Genomic DNA, 21,603 nt, shown 5'->3' with positions numbered 1-21,603 from the left:
TTTGCTGCCAGGCAACAAATAAACTTAAGCTTCAGAGGAATGATCCTAAAGCTAGCAGTGGACTTTGGGTGTAGGGTCCTCTTGAACTGAAGGCAAGAAAATGATGGCAGTAAAGAAGATGAAAAACATTGCTGGAGTCCAACAACTCAAGGACTGCGCTGATAAAAAATAGCAAATATGTTCAGGGTTACAAAGATGCCCTCAGATGAGGCAAAGGCAAGTTGATCATCTTGGCCAACAACTGTCAGTTTTAAGAAAATGGGATAACCAGTATTACACTTTCTTGACCCAAACTGGTGTAGGTCACTACAGTAGCAACAAGACTGATTTGAGGATAGCATGACAAGAGACTATGCACATTAGTGGTCATTGTATAAAACAACAACAACACTTTAATAAAACTGGCCAAAACCTATTTTAAAAAAAAGGATGCCCCAGACAGTATCCTGAATCCATCAGCTAGGTGGCGTGGCGGTGGTTGCTTCAGTTTCCTCATCTGTAAAATGGGGATAAGAATAGTGCCTCCCTTCTAGGTAACAAACTGAGGATAAAATGAGATAATTTGAAGGCGGAATGGGAGGATGGACTGGAATGGGGCAGACCTGCCACCAGCTCCTGCCGTGGTCCAGGCAAGTGGCAATGAGTGAGGCAACTGGCTGGAGGCAGCGACATATTGGGAATGTGCTGGAGAGTTAAGCCCTAACAGAAACACCGGAGGCTTAATTTGTGCCTTTAGCCCTCATCTGAAGGGCATAAGCACGTGCCCAGTTCCACGATTCGCCAATGGCTGGCACAGCGTGTACACCAGAATTCTTGTCAACAAGAATTTAAGTTCCTACTGTGGGCACCGTCCTGGGTGCTAGGGGCACAAAGGCAAAGTGAAGTCGTGTCCTCCAGGGACTTGTTTTACGGAGAGGAAACAACATGGTATTAGAATCAGAGAGGGTCGGACCTTAGCGGCCAGGGGATTCATTCTCCCCCCACCCCCGCATTTTCCAGAGGAGGAGATGCTGAAAGTCCACTAGGGTGAAATTTGAACCCAAGCTCTAGGGCTTTTATCGGCCTCTTATTCACATAATGGCTAGCACCTCTCTAGTGCTTTAAGGCTTGTAGACTGCTTTTACATGTTATCTCATTTGATCCTCACAAAATTCCTTTGATCTCCATTTTACAGATGAAGAAACTGAGGCAGAGAGAAGTGAAATGACTTGCCAGGATCGCAGTCAGTAAGGGTCCAATGTGACATTAGATAAGATAGGGAATATACAGACAGATGTAAAATGACTTGTGGGGGCCCTAATATCAGGGGAAACCTTTAAGCCCTCTTGAGCGCAGTCACCCCACGGTAACTCCTCTATGAGTTCCTTCTTTCCCGGGTTCTGCCTTAATCCTCTCCGCCCAGCTAGAAAATATAGGTATGAACAGAAAGCGCTCCTGGCCTCTGAACTACCTTTCCCAGAAGACCATCGGGAAATGGTCTTTGTTCTGTTTTGAGCCCCGAAGTTGCCGTAGGAAATTCCGGAGGGACCAGTCGGAAATGCTTGAGCTGTAGCCTAGGACCGGAAGCGCCTTCAGAAGAACTTCCGCCTCCTGGCTGTCTTTCTCCCTTAGGCTCGTGGCCCGAGGGCGACTGGCAGGTGAGTGTCGGGGCCGTCCCCCGGCGTCCAGCCCCCGCCCCCTACGGAGCCCGAGGGGCGGGGCGCGATTTGTGGGGGCCCCACCCCTTCGGCGTCCCTCCGCTCCTCCCGCCCGTACGTCCCCGCCTCCTCCTCCTCCTCCTCCACCTCGGGGACTTTTTTCCTCTTCGCTCTGCCTCTGATGTTATCGTTCCTCGCCACCGCCGGAGGTCGTGGTTGACAGATCCAGGGGCCCAGAAATTTTTCTTCGCCTCTTCACCTCTCTCTCTGTTCTCCTTATGTGACCGCTCCTCCTGCCCCCTCCAGGTCACGCTCTGCGACCCCGGGTGTTTCCCCTGAGCTCAGACTTGGTACCCCCTCTCTGCTCCCTCCGTACACACCGGTGACATCCTCAGCTTCCGCGGATTTAGTGACCGTCCATCCATCCATCTTTGCTGACGATTCTCCGTTCACGACAGTCCTGCCCTGACCTCCAGTGTCCCCTCTCCATGTGGATGTCCCCTAGACATCTTAAATTCAGCATCTTTCCCCCTAAACCCTTCACCTTCCAGACTTCTCTGTAGCTGTCTAGGGCAGCACAGTTTTCCCAGACTCAAAGCCCAGCTGTTATCTTTGACTCTTACTCGTCCACGGCCAATTTCAGCTCTGCCACATCTCTTCTAAATGCCCCCTTCTGCCCTTTGACCTTGTGACCACGTTGTTGGGACCCTAACCTCCTCACACCTGGCCTGTATATACACCCCCCTCCAGGGGCTTCCTGTCACCTCCAGTTTCAAATATAAAATCCTCTGGGATTCAAAGGCTCATAACCTACCAACCCCCGACAGTGGTCCAGTTCTCTTATACCTTCTATGCCACCAAGTTCTCTTTGATTCTGTGGTATCAACTAGACACTCCCACAGAGAAAGGCATTTTTTTTAAACCCTTACCTTCCATCTTGGAGTCAATCCTGTGTATTGGTTCCAAGGCAGAAGAGTGGTAAGGGCTAGGCAATGGGGGTCAAGTGACTTGCCCAGGGTCACACAGCTGGGAAGTGTCTGAGGTCATATTTGAACCTAGCATCTCCCATCTCTGGGCCTGGCTCTCCATCCACTGAGCCACCCAGCTGCCCCCAGAGAAAGGCATTTTAAGTGGCTCCCTAGGTAGAATGTTTCCTTTCCTCCTCTTTATCTCCTAGCTTCCAAGCCACTATCTCTTTTAATTCTAATGCCTTCCTTCAGTTGGTTATTTACTATATATTCTATATAAAACTTGTTTATAGGTCATTCTTTACATTTTGTCTCTCCCTTTAGACTGAGCCCCTTTAGGGGAGGAACTGTCTTGCCTCAGTACTTAGCATAATAATATGTAATATAATTAATAAATCTTTATTAACTAGCTGCTCTCATCAATTTCTTGCTCTTCCACTTCTAATCTCCTCCTCTCTTTCTTTTCTTCCTGTCCTCTCTTCCCTTTGTAATAAAAAGATAATCTGAGGAGAATATTTCTGGTTGTGATAATGGATACTCTGGCTTGTGACTAGAGAGCTACTAGGGGAAACCTCAGGGTACCTAGTTATAATGGAGATACTACTACTAGGGGGAATCTTCAGGATGTCTATTTGTTATGGAGATAGAAGTACTTCTGAGAGATAGATAGAGAGATGCTGCTTGTGGGGTGCTCTGGGGTATTCTGATTTTGCCTATTGATCACTAATGGCTAATCAAGATATTTCCTACCACCCTTCCTCCCTCACTTCCTCCCTTTTCCACCCTCTCCCTCCTGCCTCCCTTCCCCTCTCCCCTGTTGGTCAGTCACTTTTTTATATAACTCAAAGGTGAACTGAGAGGTTTAGAGAAGACACTGTTGTTCTCTTTCTCAGGTAAGAAGGTTTATTGGGAAAGATAGGACAGGATGGAAATTGAGGTGAGAGGGATGAGGGTGTCCCTAATCTCTAAGGAGAATTAGGAAGGTTTGGGAAATGTCAGTCTAGTCACAACTATGACTCAGAGATAGCCAGAGAGATGGAGGACAACTGTTAAATCTTCCTTCTTCAGTCAGATAATCTCTGCTTGAGTAATTCAAGTCCAGACTCTGTCAAAAACCACAAAGGTCTCTCTCTCTGCCTAGGTCAGGAAAAGCCAGTCTCTCTTGGTCAAGAACCCCAGAGAAGAGGTTTCTCCCTTGGTCAGTAAACCCAGAGCCAAAGTCTCAGTTCCTCTCTTCTCGACAGGCTCCCAACTGCCTCTCCTGGGAACATTCCGTTTGGAATCTTCCCCTTAATTGACAGATCAGGTCCTTTACCTTGGTTTACATGCTTGTCTTGTCTTGTAAATCCTCTCTTTCTTCATGCCTTTTCCACACCTTTCTCTTCTTTTCCCTTCTCCTTCCTCTTCCTCCTCCCTCATGCCCTCTTTCTGCTTCCCCTCCAGTGCATCTTTAGTTATCCCTTTTGTTTTCTCCCCATTTTTCTTGTACCACTCCTGGCCCAGGCTCTCTTCCTGCCCTCTTTTCTCCTACTTGGTTTCCAGGAGACTCTGCAGGGATTCCAGAAGTACCTGGCTCCAGCTTTTCAGGTGGAAAGAGACTGGCTACACCTTCCACTTGAGAAAGTGTGTCTTCAGTCATCTCCAAGCCTTGTGTCTATGCTTCTAGGCTGGTCTGTGACCATTGTTCTGTAACTTTGATTCACTTTTGTCCTTCCCAGACATCAGGGGACAGGAACTTCCCGTGTGCTGCCTGGTGCATTGATAAGAACTCCAAATTTGGGAATCTTGGCCCTGCCTTTTATTGCTGTCCACATGGAATCTAGAAACTCAAACTTGTAGCCTAGTAAGATCTGATGAACCCCAAGTTTTAGGACTAGCTTGTAAGCTGAAGACCCCAGAGATTGTACTTGTTCTCTGTTCCTGTGAGAATCCACCCAGAAGGGAATCTCAGGCTAGCAGTTTCAGACTGAATCATGGACTCAGAGGTAAATGGCAATCGCCATCAGGTGGGGCCAAGCCCAAGTCTAGGGACTTTAGCCCAGTAGTCAGCGAGTCAGTCTCACAAACTGAAGGTCCTGAGTTTGATCCTTGAAAGGAGGGTGTGAAACAGTGGGAGAGGCTTGTGGAGACAAGAAATGTCACTCGCCTTTGGCTTGGAGGATGAAATGATTGCTTAAATCTCTTCTAGAAGAGTGCAGATTCCTAGTCATATGTTTGGAAGATAGAAGGAAATGTTGCTTATGGGTCTACCTTCCAGTTATTGAAATGTAAACTTCAACCTCTCTGGTGGCCCTTTCTCTTCATTCTGGGAGTGGAAGGCCAAGGAGTGACCCTTCTTTTTCTTCTAGTCTCAGCTCCCTTCATAGAGTTGTAGTGATTTCTAATTTTGTCTGGTATCAAAGAAATGCTGGCCCTCGTATGTTTTCTCTCTCCCAGCTCTGCCTTTTGAAGACGGTGCACTTACCTAAGATAAAATGGCTCCTGTGATCCTAACATCTAGGTGCCAGGTGAGTTATATTCTTGTTGTTGATGTTAAAATAATACTTAGTTTCTTGGAGTTTGGACAAACCTGCCCCACCTCTCCAGTCCAAAGACTGAGACCTTAAGGAATACTGAATGTCCTTTTTCCTGGCCCTTGCTGATCCATTTGCTCAGGGGTTCACGTTCCTCAACTGTATACTCAGTACTGAAGAGATCAAAGAAAAAGGAATCATATGTACAAAAATATATATAGTAGTTCCTATTGGGCTTTCAGAGCCCTTTATATCTTCTACCTTTTCAGTCTTCTTTTTTCTTACCTTCTGTCTTGGAGTCAATACTGTGTATTGGCTCCAAGGCAGAAGAGTGGTCAAGGCTGGGCCATGGGGGTCAAGTGACTTGCCCAGGGTCACACAGCTGGGAAGTGTCTGAGGCCAGATTTGAACACAGGACCTCCTGTCTCTAGGTCTTGCTCTCAATCCACTGAGACACCCAGCTGTCCCCACAATCTCCAATTAAAAAATAATTGCAACAATTATAGTCAAACAAAACAAATCCACATGTTGATAATGTCAGAAAATTTATGTCTCCATTTGCAACTCCTGTACTGTACCTTTGATGGGCACTTTGCCTCCTTCTTGCTAAAACAGAAAGTGTGGCTGTAAATATTTTTGTGCATTTAGGTCCTTCTGATCTTTCTTTGAACTCTTTGAGTTGTGTGTCTGGTAAGGAATGAATGAATAAAAACTCATTTATTGAGGCATCTAGGTAAACTCAATGGATAGAGAGCCAGGCCTGGAGACAAGACGTCCTGGATTCAAATCCAACCTCAGGTCCTTTTTAGGTGTGTAACACTGGGCAAGTCACTTAACCCCCATTGCCTAACCCTTGCCATTCTTCAGCTTTGGAACTGATACTTAACATCAACTCTAAGATAGAAAATAAGAGTTTAAAAAATGCATATATTAAATATTTACTACATCCCAAGCATTGTATTATGAGATGCAAATAGAAAAAGGGAAACAGTTTCTGCTCTCAAGGAGCTTTCCTTCTGATTAGGGGAGACATCAAGAAAAAACGAAAGTTTCATTGCAGAGTATTTGGGAAGGCTTAGCAGTCCTAGGCAAATAGCAAGGCCCAGGGTTCCTTAGGTTGTCATTAGGTTGGTGACAATGCCAGTATTCTGGAGGACACAAGAGACAGGGCTGCTGGAAAGACCCAGTGATCTTTAGTAGTTAGAAAGGGTCATCAAATTGCGATAATTAAAGTTAAATTAAATGATGAGTCTATTAGTAGCTTTAACAATTTAGTTTAATCAAAGTAGAGAAAGTAAAGAGCGGGAAATGTAGGGAGCAGTTTAGCCAAATAACCTAATTGCATTCTGATGGAATGAAGTTCATCTCCCCCAAAGTTCCAGTCTCTTCAGACCTCTGCTCACCCCTTTATAAGCCCTTTTCTCCACCCACTAGCTCACCCACATCATATCTCAGGAACCAATCATAGTTCCTTAATTTGCTTGGCACCATTGGGGGGGGGGGCAGTACCTGTGGGATTAATTTCCTGTGTCTGAGGGTGTTAACTTCCTTTCACTCTGGGCTGGTGTATCCTTGCACATCTCAAGAACCTCTAGTTCCCTGATTGATTAAGTTAAAAGGAAGGGGAATTCCAAGTCCCTGATTGATTTAAATGAAAATTAAGGTAGATGAATTACTTTCTCACACTTCCCTCTCCCTAGAGGGAGTGGAATTGGTGATTCCAATTTAACCCATTTGGGTGACAAACCCCTCCAGTATCTTTGTCAAGAAAACCTCAAATGCAGTCATGAAGAGTTAGACACCACTGAAAACAATTAAACGACAGCAACATTTGATCTAAGTCATATGAACCTCAAAGTAACCCAAGTGGGTTCTGGCAGTCCAATGTGAAGGGAGAGAAAATGTTGGCAAGTAGGAAAGGCAATAAGGGGAAGAGTGCTGGAAAGTTCTTGCCTCTACCCAATCCCAATGTTGTGGGATGTAGAGGTGACCCCCTGGGGCTCAGGAAGGATACCTTTTGCAAGAATGCAAGACTCCGAAACTTGGCTTAAAAATACAAAGAGAAATTTATTAATTTGGAAAGCAATGTTGAATCTGACCAGGAGGCAGCATAGATGGAAGCCTGTCTCCTAAGTGGAATTGCATGGGTGGAAGAGCTGCTCCACAGGAGGACAGCAAAACAGAATGAGTGGAACAACCTGGAGGGTTGCTCCCAGAATGCCTCAATTCTGGGGTTTTTATATTCTTTTATAGCAGTGAGGATGTGACTCTGGGGCAAGGGGTTGGGGAGGGGGGTATGGGGGTGGTTCTTGTGATTTGGAGGATAAATGAATAGGGTGTGTCTCTTTGTCGTCTCAATTCAATGGAGCAGTCAAAGGAAGGTAATCTTCAAGGTTAGGTGTTTTGGGATTGGAGTCAGGAGGGCCTAAGGGAGCAAAGGGATGGGAGTCAGGAGGGCCTAAGGGAGCAAAGGGATGGGAGTCAGGAGGGCCTAAGGGAGCAAAAATATTTCCCTGATAAGAGTTTGCCTGAGTTTCTGGGGGTACAATGCCCATGCCACCATCAGAGAAGATATTGCCATGTCAGTTTAGTGATTTCTAGGATATTGTTCCATATTGCCTTTCCAAATGGCTTGACCAAATCACAGCTGTACCAATAGGGCATTAGTGTGTTTGTCTATACATAGCCCCTCAGCAAGTGTTTTTGTTTTTTCAGCTTTTGTTATCTTTGCCAATCTGAGAGGTAGAAAGTAGAACTTGGAGTTATTTTGATTTTTACTTCCATTATTATTGAATTGGAGCATTTAAAACATATGATTATCGATCACTTGGATTTTTTCCCTTGAGAGTTTCCTGTTCATATCCTTCAACAATTTATATATTGGATCTAAGGACCCCTGGGCTTTGTTGTCTGTCCTGCTGATGGATCTTTAGGACTTCCAGGCCTTGCCATCCACCCTGTAATGAAACTTTCTTTTACTGGTTCTCTCCCAATCAGAGTGTGAGCTCCTTGAGAGCAGAGATTGTCTCCCTTTTTCCATTTGCTTCCCTAGCATTTAGCACAGCTCTTAGAACCTGTTAGGTAACTACCAGACACATATCCCTTGTTACTATATAATGTGGAAGAGGCATGAAGAAAGAGAGAACTTCATGCTTGCAAAACAAAGCTGGGGACCCTCCCCACTGAGTGGACTATGATATTTATGAGGAAAAACTTCTTCCTTTCTTTTCTCAGGTAAGGGGTTTATTGGGAAAACAGGACAAGGAAACGGAGGTGAGAGGGATGAGGGTTTCCCTAATCTAAATTGAGGATTATGAGGGTTTGGGAAGTCGGCTGTGACAGAGGGACAGTCAGAGAGATGGAGGACAACAGTTAAAATCTTCTTTCTTCTTCACAAAGCCACCAACAAAAGTCCATTTCCTTTCAGCCTTAACTCCTGAAGCCCTCCTCAAGGGTCCTTCAGCCTGGGACAGAAGCGCACAGGATCAGTTCAGCTTCTTCCCCCTTCTGCCAGCTTGCCTCCCTTGGTCAGTCACCCCCAGAGAGAGAGAATCCGATCCTCTCCCCTGGCCAGCTTCAACTGCCTCCTCCTGGGAACATTCCATTCGGAGTCTTCACCTTGATTTTGTACATCAGGTCCCCTGCTTGGTCTGCAAGCCCGAAGTTCTCCTGCAAATCCTCTCTCTCGGCATTTCTCTTCCACAATCCCCATCCTGTTGTTCCCAATAAACCCCCTTTACTTGAGAAAGGAAAAGAAAGGAGTCTTTCCTCATAAATCGCACAGTCCACTCAGGGGGCAGAGGCGAAGCCAAAAGGCTTCAAGAAGAGGGTCGTTAAGGGAGGTGAAGGGAGGAGGAAGGAAGGAAATATCTTGATCTATGAGCCATCAATAGTGATCGTTAGGCAGCAGCATCTCTATCTGAAGAAATATTTCTATCTCCATTATAACTAGGCACTCCCAGGGTCCCCCTAGCCTCTCTCTAGTCAAGCCAGAGTATATCATTCACAAGCAAGTAGAAATAGTTCCACACATTCTGTCTTCATTACATTAGCCATTCCCTATCTGTCTTGGCTGTCAGGCCTTCACCCTCTTCCTGTCTTCGCTGGCTTCTGGGCTGAGTGCTTATGCTGGCCCTGGCTTCCCTGGAGCAACTCATCCTCTCAGCTCTCCTGACTGGCACGTTCCCTGCCCTGCCTGCATGAGGACTCTGCCTGCTTCTGCCTGCTCGTGGCCCGCTGTGCAGTTTGGGCCTGGATGAAGGACCTTCCATTTATTTTCACTTTTCTGTATTGTGGATCTTTCTCGTGTCATTTTCAGACATTTGCTGGGAGGGTGGGTTTCTCTATGTCACACTTGCTACCTGTAAGCCTCTCTCCTGTAGAGCATGTCTGCCTGGATTGAATGGAGCAGAATGACTTTATGAGGGGAGGATCAGGACACAAAGCAGAGTACATGACTAGGGAACCAGAATGTACTGTTGACATTGAATGATGAAAGAAAATCACCTTTGAGATCAGTGTCATCCAGTACAAATCTGGGCATCTCATAGGCATTTTGGAGGTGTTGGATTGGGAATGGTGAGAGCCCTGACTGTTGTGAGAACTATTCCTTTTTAAAAAATAAAATAAAACCCTTACGCCTTCTATCACAGTTCTTAGACAGAACAGTAAAGGTGAGGCAATCAAGGTTAGGGGCTTGCCCAGGATCACACAGTAGGAAGTATCTGAGGTCAGATTTGAACCCAGGTCCTCCTGACTCCAGGCCTGGTGTTCTGTCCACTGGGCCACCAAGTTGCCCCAGAACCATTCCTTCTAAACCAGACTTTCTGTTTTCCCCAAGGATGTCTTGATAAGAGATCCTTTTTGGTTGAACAGGAATATGTTGTATGTTTCAGGAAACACTAACTTTCAAGGATGTGGCTGTGGACTTCACCAGGGAAGAGTGGGGGCAACTGGGCCCTGCTCAGAGGGACTTGTACAAGGAAGTGATGCTGGACAACTATAGGAACCTCATCTCCCTGGGTAAGGACAACTTTATGACTCAGAATCCTACCCCCTTCTCTATGCACCTCCACTCCAGGGATTCAGATGGGGAGGGTTGTGTGTGCTCACACATGTCCGTCTTTATTGTCCGGTTTCTAGAGCCCCTGGAGGGTTCTCTAAAATCTGAAATATGTGTAATATAATATCTAATATAGATTATGGAAACCTTTTTTATTTTATTTATTTTTTTAAAACCCCACCTTCCATCCTGGAGTCAATACTGTGTATTGGCTCCAAGGCAGAAGAGTGGTCAGGGCTGGGCCATGGGGGTCACGTGACTTGCCCAGGGTCACCCAGGTGGGAAGTGTCTGAGGCCAGATTTGAACCTAGGACCTCCCGTCTCTGGGCCTGGCTCTTAATCCACTGAGCTACCCAGCTGCCCACTATGGAAACCTTTAGGAGCAAGAGAAAAGGTGTTTCTGTTCCTTGTTCCCAGGTAAAGAACTTTTGCTTTGTCCGACTAGAAACAGGCAGCTTCATGGTCCTGTCCGGGCTTCTTCTTCTCCATTCCTCCAGAAGCTTAAAGTATTTCCCCACAAATCTCCAAGGCAGACTCTCATTCCAAATGGGCCTGATAATTAGAGGGTTCCCAGGGTGGGAAGGAGCGAAGGAGATCGCAGTTGTGAAAGCCTTAGGAGAGCGGGCTTGGCACAGGCAGACAGGATGGAAGGTTTCTTCCCTCGAGCTCCATGGGAGCCCTTTTTCCTTTGGAGACGCTCAGCTTCAGCTGCTGTGGGAGTGAGGGAAGTCCTCCTAGAGAAGGAACTGTTTGAGCTGCGGAGGGAGGGCAGCCAATATGCATTTATTAAGCCCCTACCAAGTGCCAAGCACTGAGCTAACCACTGGGGCCACAGAAAAAGGCAAAAACCGGCCCTGCCCTCCAGGAGCTCACAACTGAGTTGGAGAGTCAACATTCAGAGAATATGCACAGACAAGTTCCATCCCGGAGAAATAGGAAATAATGAACAGAGAGGGAAGGCATTAGCATTAAAAGGGGGAGGAGGGTGCAGCTGGGCGGTTCAGTGGATTGAGAGCCAGGCCCAGAGATGGGAGGTCCTGGGTTCAAATTTGGTCTCAGATGCTTCCTAGCTGTGTGACCCTGGGCAAGTCACTTGACCCCTATTGCCTAGTCCTTACCACTCTTCTGCCTTAGAACCAATACACAGTGTTAATTCCAAGACGAAAGGTGAGGGTTTAAAAAAATAAAAAAGGGTGGCAGGGCAGAGACAGAAAGTCAGTGCCAGGCCTCATAGCCAATATACAGAGATGATACCACATAGATCCTTCCCTTCTATAGCCTGCTGGGGCATCTCAGGCCACCTTTTCCTTCACGTGGAAAAGCACCATAGTTCCACCAACAGACATTTTTGTAAAATTCTAAAGTAGGAAAATGGTACATGGTGTGCTCATTACCTCTGCCGCTCCTCACCACCGCCCTGCAGGCCAAGCCCCTTAGGTCCTTTTAGCCTTACTTTGTGGGCGAGGAGGCCGAGGCCCAGGGAGCAATTTGGGTGACATCACCTAGCTAAGAAGTGTTGGGTGGGATTGGAATGGAGACCTCTGAGCAGAGGCCCAGAGAACTGTCCAAAGTGCTCTTTCACTTCTCGCTCCACGAGCAGGGCTCCAGGGCTCCAAGCCGGATGTGATCTTCTGGTTGGAAAGAGGACAATCACCGTGGACATTGAAGAGAAGAAAGTCCCGGGACTGCTGTCCAGGTGAGTGAGAGAGGCCCAACTGAGCTGACCACTCCCCGGGGGGCCAGGCCCTGTGTAGTGTGGCATCAGTCAATCAATCAATGAGCATTTTAAAAAGGTGTTTTTTGAAAGCTTGGAAATGTTTGTTGGTTTATTTGTTTATCTTTACATATCTTTCCATGTTTCCATGATTCATTTTCTTTCTCTCCCGCATCCCTTCCCTCCTCCCAAAGCCAATAAACCTTCCACTAGGTTATACAAATGTTATCTCTTATACCTATTTCCATATTATTCATTTTTTCAATAAAGCAATCTTTTAAAACCAAAACCCCAAATTATAAATTACAGATATTGATGTCCTATGTTTTTCTTCTGTGTTTCTCCTCCCCCAGTTCTTTCTGTCAATGTGGACAGCACTCTTTCTCACAAAGTCCCTTGGTAGCAACAAAGTCCTTATATTGGACTGTTCCACAATGCTTCACTTTCTGTGTACAATGTTCTCTTGGTTCTGTCAGTTAGCATTTATTAAGCACCCACTGTGTGCCAAGCACTCACGAAGCTCTAGCAGAAGATGGTTTCTGTCCTCAAGGAGCTCACGGTCTAATGGGGAAGAAAACTGCAGACAAATATGAACAGACAAGCTACTGACAGGACAAGTAGGCAGGCACTAGTGTTAGGAGGGGCTGGCACACACTTCCTGGGACAGATGGCCTTTGAGCTAGGACTTAAAGGAAGTCCGGAGGAGAGCTAAGGAGGTGAGTGTTCCAGGTTGGGGAGGAGCCAGAGAAAATGCCCTGAGCCAAGAGATGGAGTATCTTGTTGGGGAACTCATGGGATCAAAGAGTTCTTCAAAGTAATTTTTAAGAAGTATTCTCCAAGGGGCAGCTTTGGAGCATAGTAGACAGAGTACTGGGCCTGGAATTGGGAGCATCTGGGTGAAATCTGGCCTCAGACACTTCCTAACTGTGACCCTGGGCAAGTCACTTAACCTCTTTTGCATCCTTAAAATCATTACTAAGATAGAAGGTAAAGGTTTAAAAAAAAAGCATCCTTCGAAGTCTCCCAGGCTCATAGAGAGTGTTTGTCTCTCCCATGAGCTTCCTCATATTCATTTTGAAACAACAGAGAGTGACACAATGTTAGTTTTTGTAATGGGTCCTAGGTATCATCTAGTCTTATTCCTAGTTTTTTCATATCATACTTGGAATACTTGCACTTATATACCATTTTGGGAAGAAACCAAGGCCATCCACTGTATCCCAGGCCATCACCAATCACCTTGACTTTTATCTTGTTACTGAATTTTAATGATGCTGAAGAGAGTTTGTGCAGCTCTGCCTCACTTAAATCCAATTTATGTTGAGGCAGAAGGTATCAACCAGGGATGTAATTTTGGCCTGCTCTGAGTATGAAGGACAGCAACCAACCAAACAACCCGAGGACCAGAGGTGATATGTATCTCCCCTACAGTACCCAAGCTAATAAGCAGCAGAATTGCGATTTGAATTTCTAGTTCTTCTCATTATGTGAACTCCCTTTCTGTGTAACTCCTTTCTGGCCTTGCTATGTGTATCCAATCTGAAAGAAAGTTGTATTTCTACTCTTCCCCCAGTCTTTCATCAGTACTCAAGACTCCTTTCTATCTTTCTTTCCCTGTGAGTTTTCCTGCTTCTCTTGAACTCTTAGTCTCTTCCCATTTTCCCTTCCTTCTTTCATTTATATATAGTGCTCTGTCTCTGTCTCTCTCTCTGTCTCTCTCTGTCTCTCTCTCTCTCTCTGACACACACACACACACACACACACACACCCTCCCTTAAAACTTATGCTGTTTCATTTATCCTGAGACTTGTTACCAATCTTTACTGCCATCTATACTTGCCTTTTTCTCCATCTTAAAATTCTGCATTTTGACCTCTCTTAGGATAGCTGTATTAAAGATGCTTTTTAAAAACAAAATCTTTTAAACATTCTCTTCTTTTTAAATTTTAAGTTCCAGATTCTCTCCGTCACTCCCAACCCTCTCCCACCTGCTGAGAAGTGTCAGATAATTTTAGGGTTGTGACTTTAAATCTAGATTTAAATGATCGCCAAATAAAATTCCCAAGTGTGTCTGGAAATTTATGGTAATTTAATTAATATAGAGGGAAGGAATTTAAGGAGAAGGAGGAAAGAGGATATAGGATTTCTCCTAGCTGGCCTATGCCAGGGGGCATTTTTAAACTTCCTGCCTCTAGGTCTCTGAAGAAGATTAGAGGCTTCTGAGAGGAAAAAGTTGGAAAGTAAAGGAGGAAAATTCAGCCAGAAACTCACCACCAAACTGGACAATAGCTTGTAGTTACACTAAGATGCCAAAAGGCTCAGCACACAGCTCTCAGCTAACTCTCCACCGCCAATCAGGGAACGAGAGAGAGAGCCCTTGAGGGACGAAAAATCTCAAATATATAGACCTTTCATGCTTGTGTCTCCTCTTCTAAATTTTCACATCTACCAATCACACGAAAGGCTTTTTTTTTTCCAGGACTGCCCATACTTTTAGTTCTGTTAGAGTTAAAATATAGTTTCTCTACTAAAAGCATTATATTTTTAGAGGTTTATTAAAGATTAAGAAATAAAGAAAATACAAAATAAGAAAGCACATGCAACCTACATCTTGCCAGCTAGGTAGAGAGCCGCGTGTCCCTAGAAGTGAAAGCCCAGAGAGTAAGCCAGTGTACAGTCATTTTAAATACCCCCCACTGCTCTCAGCCCAGGTGAGGACCTCCAGTGAGATTACAGGGCATTTTGGGAACTAGCAAGGACTTCTGGGGATTGAATTCTGGGGTTCAAATCTCAATTTTTACAGTTCTCACCTTCTTTGATTTGATTATATCTTTAGAGTTACTTAACACTTCTTTGTTAAGTTCACCTTTTGTGAGTTACTTGACCATTTTGTGATTAATTTAACCTTTATACTTACTTAACACCTTTTGTTTTAGATCTAGAAATAGACTTAGCTTAAAGCTCTAGCTTTACTATAAGGTGAGAACTAAGTACCTTCATTCTTCAATCAGGAGATTACAACTTTATCTTCCCCTAAAATACAGTCTAAGTAGGGTGGAGTAGTTTTTAAAGTTCACAGAAGGCAAGCAAAAAGATAATCAAATGAATTCTATGTTTGGGGTCATGCAAAACGTCTTTCCATATATATTACCCCCAAAAGCCAAAAAAGTATAAAAACAGTGAGACAATAAGGCTTCCATTTGCACTCAGAGCTCCTCAGTTCTCTCTCTGCAGGTGGATAGCATTTTTCATCATGGGTCCTTTGGAATGGGCTCAGATTGCTGTATTGATCAGAGTTGCCATATTGTTCCTGGCTGGTCATCATTACAACATTGCTATCTATCACTGTTCATAATTATCTCCTTCTCTTTGGGAAGGTGTGCTTTTTACAGTCATTTTTAGTTCATGAAGCAATAAAACCTACATGTAGAAAACCTTTCTGCAGTTTAGAGTTTTTTTTTCCTCTCAGAGTGGCAAACTTGGAAGGGTTTTTAAGGAGCAACTGTTCAGTTCCATAACATCTCACAAGTAGTAGTCTGACCTTCATTTGAAGGCATCTTATAATGGGAAACCTACTATTCCCAAGAGTGACTATCATGCCTTCAGAATGGTTCAGTTTGTTGGACAGTTCTTTCTTGTATTGGGCTAAAATATTCCTGTTTGCAATTTCCTTGGATTGTTCTTGGTTATGCCCTTTGAACCATAAAGATCAAGTTTAATCCATTAAAAACATTACATATTTTAATAAAACTTAACATTGTACACCAATAGAGACAACTACATTTATTTGGTAACTATATTTAAATTACATAATTTCAAGGCATAAAATATCACTTTCCACTCACATTCTCTCCATCCCCATCAAAATTTGATGGGCCTTTATTGCTACTAGGCAATTCTTCTGTACCTCTCTTATCAACTCACTATCCCATTCCACAACAGCTCTTTGAAACTTTTCATTCCTCCTCAAAGCTCCTATGGCTCCCACTCTCTCAGCTAAGAACTTTGCCTGAGATTTTACAGTAAAAAAAAATTGAGACTACTTGCCATGAACTCCTCCTCCTCTTTTTCTCAACCCCTATCACTCAGATTCCTTCTGCCACAATCTTCTTCTTCACTCCTTTCTCACATAAGGAGGTAGCCTTTCTTCTTACCAAAATGTATCCCTTTACTTGCACAAGCAATCCCATTCCATCCCCTCTCTTTCAACAGATTAACTCCTTGATAATCCCTACTCATATCACTTTTCTTCCATTTCTCTTTGTCTACTGGCTCCTTTTCCACTACTTATAAACATACCCTTGTCTTATTTCTCTGTGGTACATGACACTTTAAAAGAATTGACCATGTGTTAGGGCATAAAAACCTTCCCACAAAAGGCAGAAAAGCAGAAATATTCAAGGCATAATTTTCAGATCATAATGCAATAAAATTACATTTAATAAAGGACCCTAGAAACAGATTAAAAATTGCTTGGAAATTAAATAACCTAGTCTTTTTTGAATTAAATTTTTATTTTCATACAAAACACACTTCTGTATTGGTCATTGTTGTAAGAGCACACTCATACATAACCAAAACCCCCAAATAAAACCATAAATATACTGATGTGAAAGATAGCATGTGTTGATCCACATACATCTGTCTTCAACAGTTCTTTCCCTGAAGGTGGACAGTGTTCCCCATCATAAGTCTTTCAGGATTGTCCCAAATCATTGCATTGCTGATAGTAGTCAAGTTTTCACAGTTGATCATCTTATGCTTTATATCTATATGTCTATATAGATATATATAGTGTTTCTTAAAGAAAGAGTAGGCCAAAGGACATAGAATCAATAAATAATTTTATTAAAGAAACTAATAATAATGAGACAAAATACCAAAACTTAGGGGATGTAGCAAAAGCAGTATTCAGAGGAAATTTTATATCTCTAAATGCTTAAATCAAATAAAGAACAGATTTTTTTTTAAGCCTTTACCTTCTGTCTTAGAATCAATACTGTGTATTGGTTCCAAGGCAGAAGAGCGGTAAGGGCTAGGCAATGGGGGGTTAAGTGACTTGCCCAGAGTCACACAGCTGGGAAGTGTCTGAGACCAGATTTGAACCTAGGACCTCCCATCTCTAGGCCTGGCTCTCAATCCACTGAGCTACCCAGCTGCCCAGCTACCCCCAAGAAAGAACAGGTTGATGAATTGGGTATGCAATTTTTTAAAAAACTAGAAAAAGAACAAAATAAAAATTTCCAATTAAATACCAAATTAGAAATCTTGAAAGCTAAGGGTAAGACTAATGAAGTTGAATTTTAGAAAACTGTTTAATTAATAAATAAAACTAGTAGCTGGTTTTATGGGGAAAAAAAAGATGGGTAAACAATTGGCTAATATAATTTTAAAGAGAAGAGAACCAAATCACTGGTATCAAAGATGAAAAAAGTGAATATACTCCTAATGAATCTTAAATTAAATAGATATTAATAGATTTTTCCTTAAAATGATAAGAAGCATCTACTTTATCAGCAAACATTTTCTGTAACAGAAATAAAATAGAAGCTTTTCCAATAAGATCAGGAGTGAAACAAGGAAATATTATCACTATTATTCAGTCATATTTAAAATACTAGTAATAACAATAAGAGAAGAAAAATAAATGTAAAGAATCAGAACAAGCAATGATGAAATAAAACTATCTCTTTTTGCAGATGATATAATGGCATACTGGGGAAATCCTAGATATTCAGTACAATAATTGAAATAATAATAACAATGAGATAATGTCAAAAAAATCATCAATGTTTCTATATGTCACTGACAAAGTCCTACAAGAAGATAGTAAGAGATATTTTATTTAAAATAACCATAGGCAATATAAAATAACTGGGAGAATATCTGCCAAGAAAAACCCAGGGACTTTATTAATATAATTAGAAAATTCTTTTTATACAAATAAAGTCAGATTTAAATAATTGGAGAAATATTAATTGTGGGTGGGCTGAGCCATTATAATTAAAATGACAGTTTTGTCTTAATTAATTGACTTAACCAGTGTCTAATTAAGCCACCAAAATTATTTTATTGGTTTGAAAAAAAATAATAAATTTCATTTGGAAGAGCAAAAGGTGAAGAATATTAAAGGAATTAATGACAAAAAAAAGCAAAGGATGGAGATTTTTAGCAGTACCAGATATTAAACTGTACATAAAAAAAAGTATTTATCAAAACTATCTGGTAAAGTGATTAAGTGACTCCATGAATAGAGAACCAGGCTAAGACGAGGTCCTGGCTCAAGTCTGGATTCAAATACTTCTTAGCTATGTGACTCAGGGCAAGTCACTTAACTGCAGTTGCCTAGCCCTTACCACTCTCTGTCTTGGAACCAATATTTAGTACCAATTCTAAGGCAGAAAGTAAGGCTTAAAAAAAAATTATCTGATACTGGTTAAGAAATAGAATCATGGATCAATGGAATAAAATAGGTATACAATACATATTCTAGTAAATGATTATAGTAGTAAAGGACTAAAGTAACTTCATGTTTGACAAATGTAAAGATCTAAATTTGGGGGATAGAAACTCAGTATTTAGTAAAAATTTCTGGGAAAACTGGAAAGCAATCTGAGAGGAACTAGGTATAGACTAATATCTTATACCATTTACCAATGTGATATTGGAGTGATATTGGAGGTTTGCCATTTCATTCTTCAGTGGATTAAAGCAAACAGCTTAAATGACTTGCCCAGGGTCACATCCCTACTATGTGTGTGTGTTTATATATAGCATGTATACATATATGTACATATAATATATAGCATGTGTATATACACACATGTATCTATATATGTATATATAATTATATGAAAAATTCTCAATCATTATTGATTAGTGAAATGCAAATTAAAACAACTTTGAGGTACTATTTCACACCTATTAGATTGGCTAAAATGATAGAGGAAAATGACAAATGTTAGAAGGGATGTGGAAAAATTGGAACACTGATACGCTGTTGGTAGAATTGTGAACTGATTCAACCATTTTGGAGAGAAATTTGGAATTATGCCCCCAAAGTTATAAAACCATGTATATACTTTGATTTAGCAATACCACTATTAGGTCTCTTTCCCAAGGTGATCAGGTGCTCAAAAATATTTATAGCGGCTCTCTTTGTGGTGGCAAAGAACTGGAAGGTGTGGACGTGCCCATTATTTGGGGAATGGCTGAATAAATTGTGGTATGTAATTATGATAGAATACTATTGTGCTTTAAGAAGTAACAAGCAAGTTGGTTTTAGAAAAACATGGAAGGACTTGTAGGAAATGATGCAGAGTGAAATGAGTAGGCCTAAGAGAACAGTGTATATAATAACAGCAATATTGTTCACAGAGGAACTGTGAGTGATTAAGCTACTCCATGTAATATAAACATTCAAATCAACTCTGAGGGACCAATGAAGGAAGATACTATCTACCTCTGGAGAAAGAACTAATGTATGGAAGTCTGCACAAACATTTATCAAATGACCTTCTCTAATGTGAGGTTGGGAGGGAGGGAGGGAGGAAAACAACTCAGAACTCAAAATGTAACAAGCTGTTTTTTAAAGCCAGGGCTTCCAAAACAAAACAAAAAAGGATATATGACATTTTTCAGGTTTAATCTGCACAATTAACATTTTCTTCATCATTTTCTTAAGTCTAGACAGTCAACAAAGTAATAAACCAAGCCCCGTCTTGTAAAAAAAATCAACAAAAATGTCCATGTCTTCTCATCCTCTAAAAACCTTCACTTGATCCTTTCATCCCTACCTACTAACCATATTTCTTCTGCTCTTTATGGCTAAGCTCCTTGAAAAGGCTGACTATCATAGATGTCTCACTTATTCTCCTTTCTTAACCCTTTAGAATCTGGCTTATGATGTTAACATTTAATTGAAACTATTTTTTCAAAATTTCCATTGATCACTTAGTTGTCAAATGCAGTAACCTTTACTCTCTCCTCCTGCTTGGCCTCTCTGCAGCCTTTAACACTGTTGATCACTCTCTTCTTAACAGATTTTTGGGACATCAGCCTTTCCTAGATCTCCTCTTACCTCTCAGACCTCTTTTTCTTAGTCCTCTTTGCTGATCTAGGTCACACACTAATCATAGATGTCTCTCAGGATTTTGTCTCAGGACCTCTTCTCCTTTAATTTGGGGATCTCATCAGCTTTCATGGATTTAATTACCACCCCTATGCTGAAGATTCTCAGATCTACCTATCATGCTCTGACTGTTCGACTGACCTCCAAAGTCTCCTATTTCCAACTGCCTTTCAAACATCTCAAACTGGATGCCCAGGAGACACCTTAAACTCAGTGTAGGAATTCCTTATCTTCTTCCTAGGCTCAGCCCCTACTTCCTATTACTGTCGGGGGCAACCCTCATCCTCCTAGTCCCCCAGGCTCACAATCTAGGGATGGAACTCAACCTCTTGGTATCTCTTACCCCTCATATCCAATCTTGCTAAGGCCTTTGTAAGAGAAAATGAAAGGAAGGACTTTGTAAAAGTGGCTAAAGACAAGGATTTGCAAAGGAGGGTCTAGTCATACCAACCGGACTGAAAGAGCTATTCTAGAATCTGGGGACTTCTTAAAACCAGACACCTTGAGACTGTTCTTTGGGGGGAGTGGAGAGGTAACTGCCTGTTGGCAGTTCTGTCTAAGCCTAAGGGGAGTTGACTTACCTATTTCCTGAGAGCCAGAGGTTCCTTCCTGCTTTCCAGCTATCCGGAGATCCTGAGATCTCATCCATCCCTGTCTCCAAATTCCATCTACCTGTGTTCCTGTAGGATCCTGTATCCTGAGTTTCCTGACTGAGAGTGAACCCTGTCTGTGAGAAAGCCCAGATATCTTGGTCTTTGGCCTACGAGGGTGAACTCGCCAAGAGCGCAAGCTATCATGTATCTTTTTAAACTTGTCAACCAGTAATTTGGAGGACCAGGAGCTCGGATTAGATAGTCAGTGTGGGTTTTATAGAGAGCCAGTGTAGAGATGGGCTAGCCTGAAGACTCTGAAGAAGGCTTCTTGGAAACCCACAGGAATTTGGGTGGAATATATAGGTTTTAATCATAGGGACTTCTTTTCCCTGGTCCTCCTCCCTTCCTCTTTTGCTTGAATAATAATAAACCTAAATTAATGTTTTTTAACAAGTTGTCATCTAGTCAGATAGTGTTTTGAACCTACAAGCTGCTTTTCAGGCCTATAGAGGCCTGTCAACCTAGTCTCTGAGTGATATACCAAACTGTGAAAACAACAAGTCTATAAACCTTTCCATCTTATTCACATATTTCACCTTGCAACTTCTTTTGCATACACCCTCTTCTCTTCCCTGAGGCTGCTACTCCTTTAAGGTAGCTCCTCATCGCCTCACTCCCAGGATATTGTAATAGTGTGCTGATGGCTCTGCCTGCCTCAAGTCTTTCCCCTCTTTAATCTATCCTCCAATAAGCTACTAGAGTAATTTTCATGAAGTTGAGGTCTGACTGCTGGGGGTCATCAGTCCACAATGCCTTGACAGAGTCACGTGTGGTAGCTGGGGAGGCCACAGAGTGGTCCTTGGAGAGATGTGACTGCCCACTCTATCCCCCTTGCATGACTTCTTTCATCAATGCCCCTTACCTATGAATTGACATGATTATTATTCCCCCAGTCTCAAAAGAAATAATGCAAGAGCAAAACACC

At 42.6% G+C, this 21,603-nt stretch overlaps 1 protein-coding gene across 1 annotated transcript in view; it reads left to right on the top strand.

Moving 5' to 3' along the window:
- The first annotated feature begins 695 nt into the window (after positions 1 to 695).
- LOC100017957 (zinc finger protein 420-like) overlaps positions 696 to 21,603 on the top strand; it is a 38,458-nt gene continuing 17,550 nt past the window's right edge. The window contains exons 1-4 of the mRNA XM_007492231.3: positions 696 to 1,637; positions 5,042 to 5,112; positions 10,014 to 10,140; positions 11,781 to 11,876. Of these exons, the coding sequence (XP_007492293.2) occupies positions 5,080 to 5,112; positions 10,014 to 10,140; positions 11,781 to 11,876 (256 nt within the window). The 5' untranslated portion in view covers positions 696 to 1,637; positions 5,042 to 5,079. The remainder of the gene's footprint in view (positions 1,638 to 5,041; positions 5,113 to 10,013; positions 10,141 to 11,780; positions 11,877 to 21,603) is intronic.

Source organism: Monodelphis domestica, chromosome 4, assembly GCF_027887165.1.
Source record: "Monodelphis domestica isolate mMonDom1 chromosome 4, mMonDom1.pri, whole genome shotgun sequence".
NCBI classification, from domain to species: domain Eukaryota; kingdom Metazoa; phylum Chordata; class Mammalia; order Didelphimorphia; family Didelphidae; genus Monodelphis; species Monodelphis domestica.
Note: the sequence above shows the minus strand (reverse complement) of the source record. Positions and strands in the feature narration are given on the sequence as shown.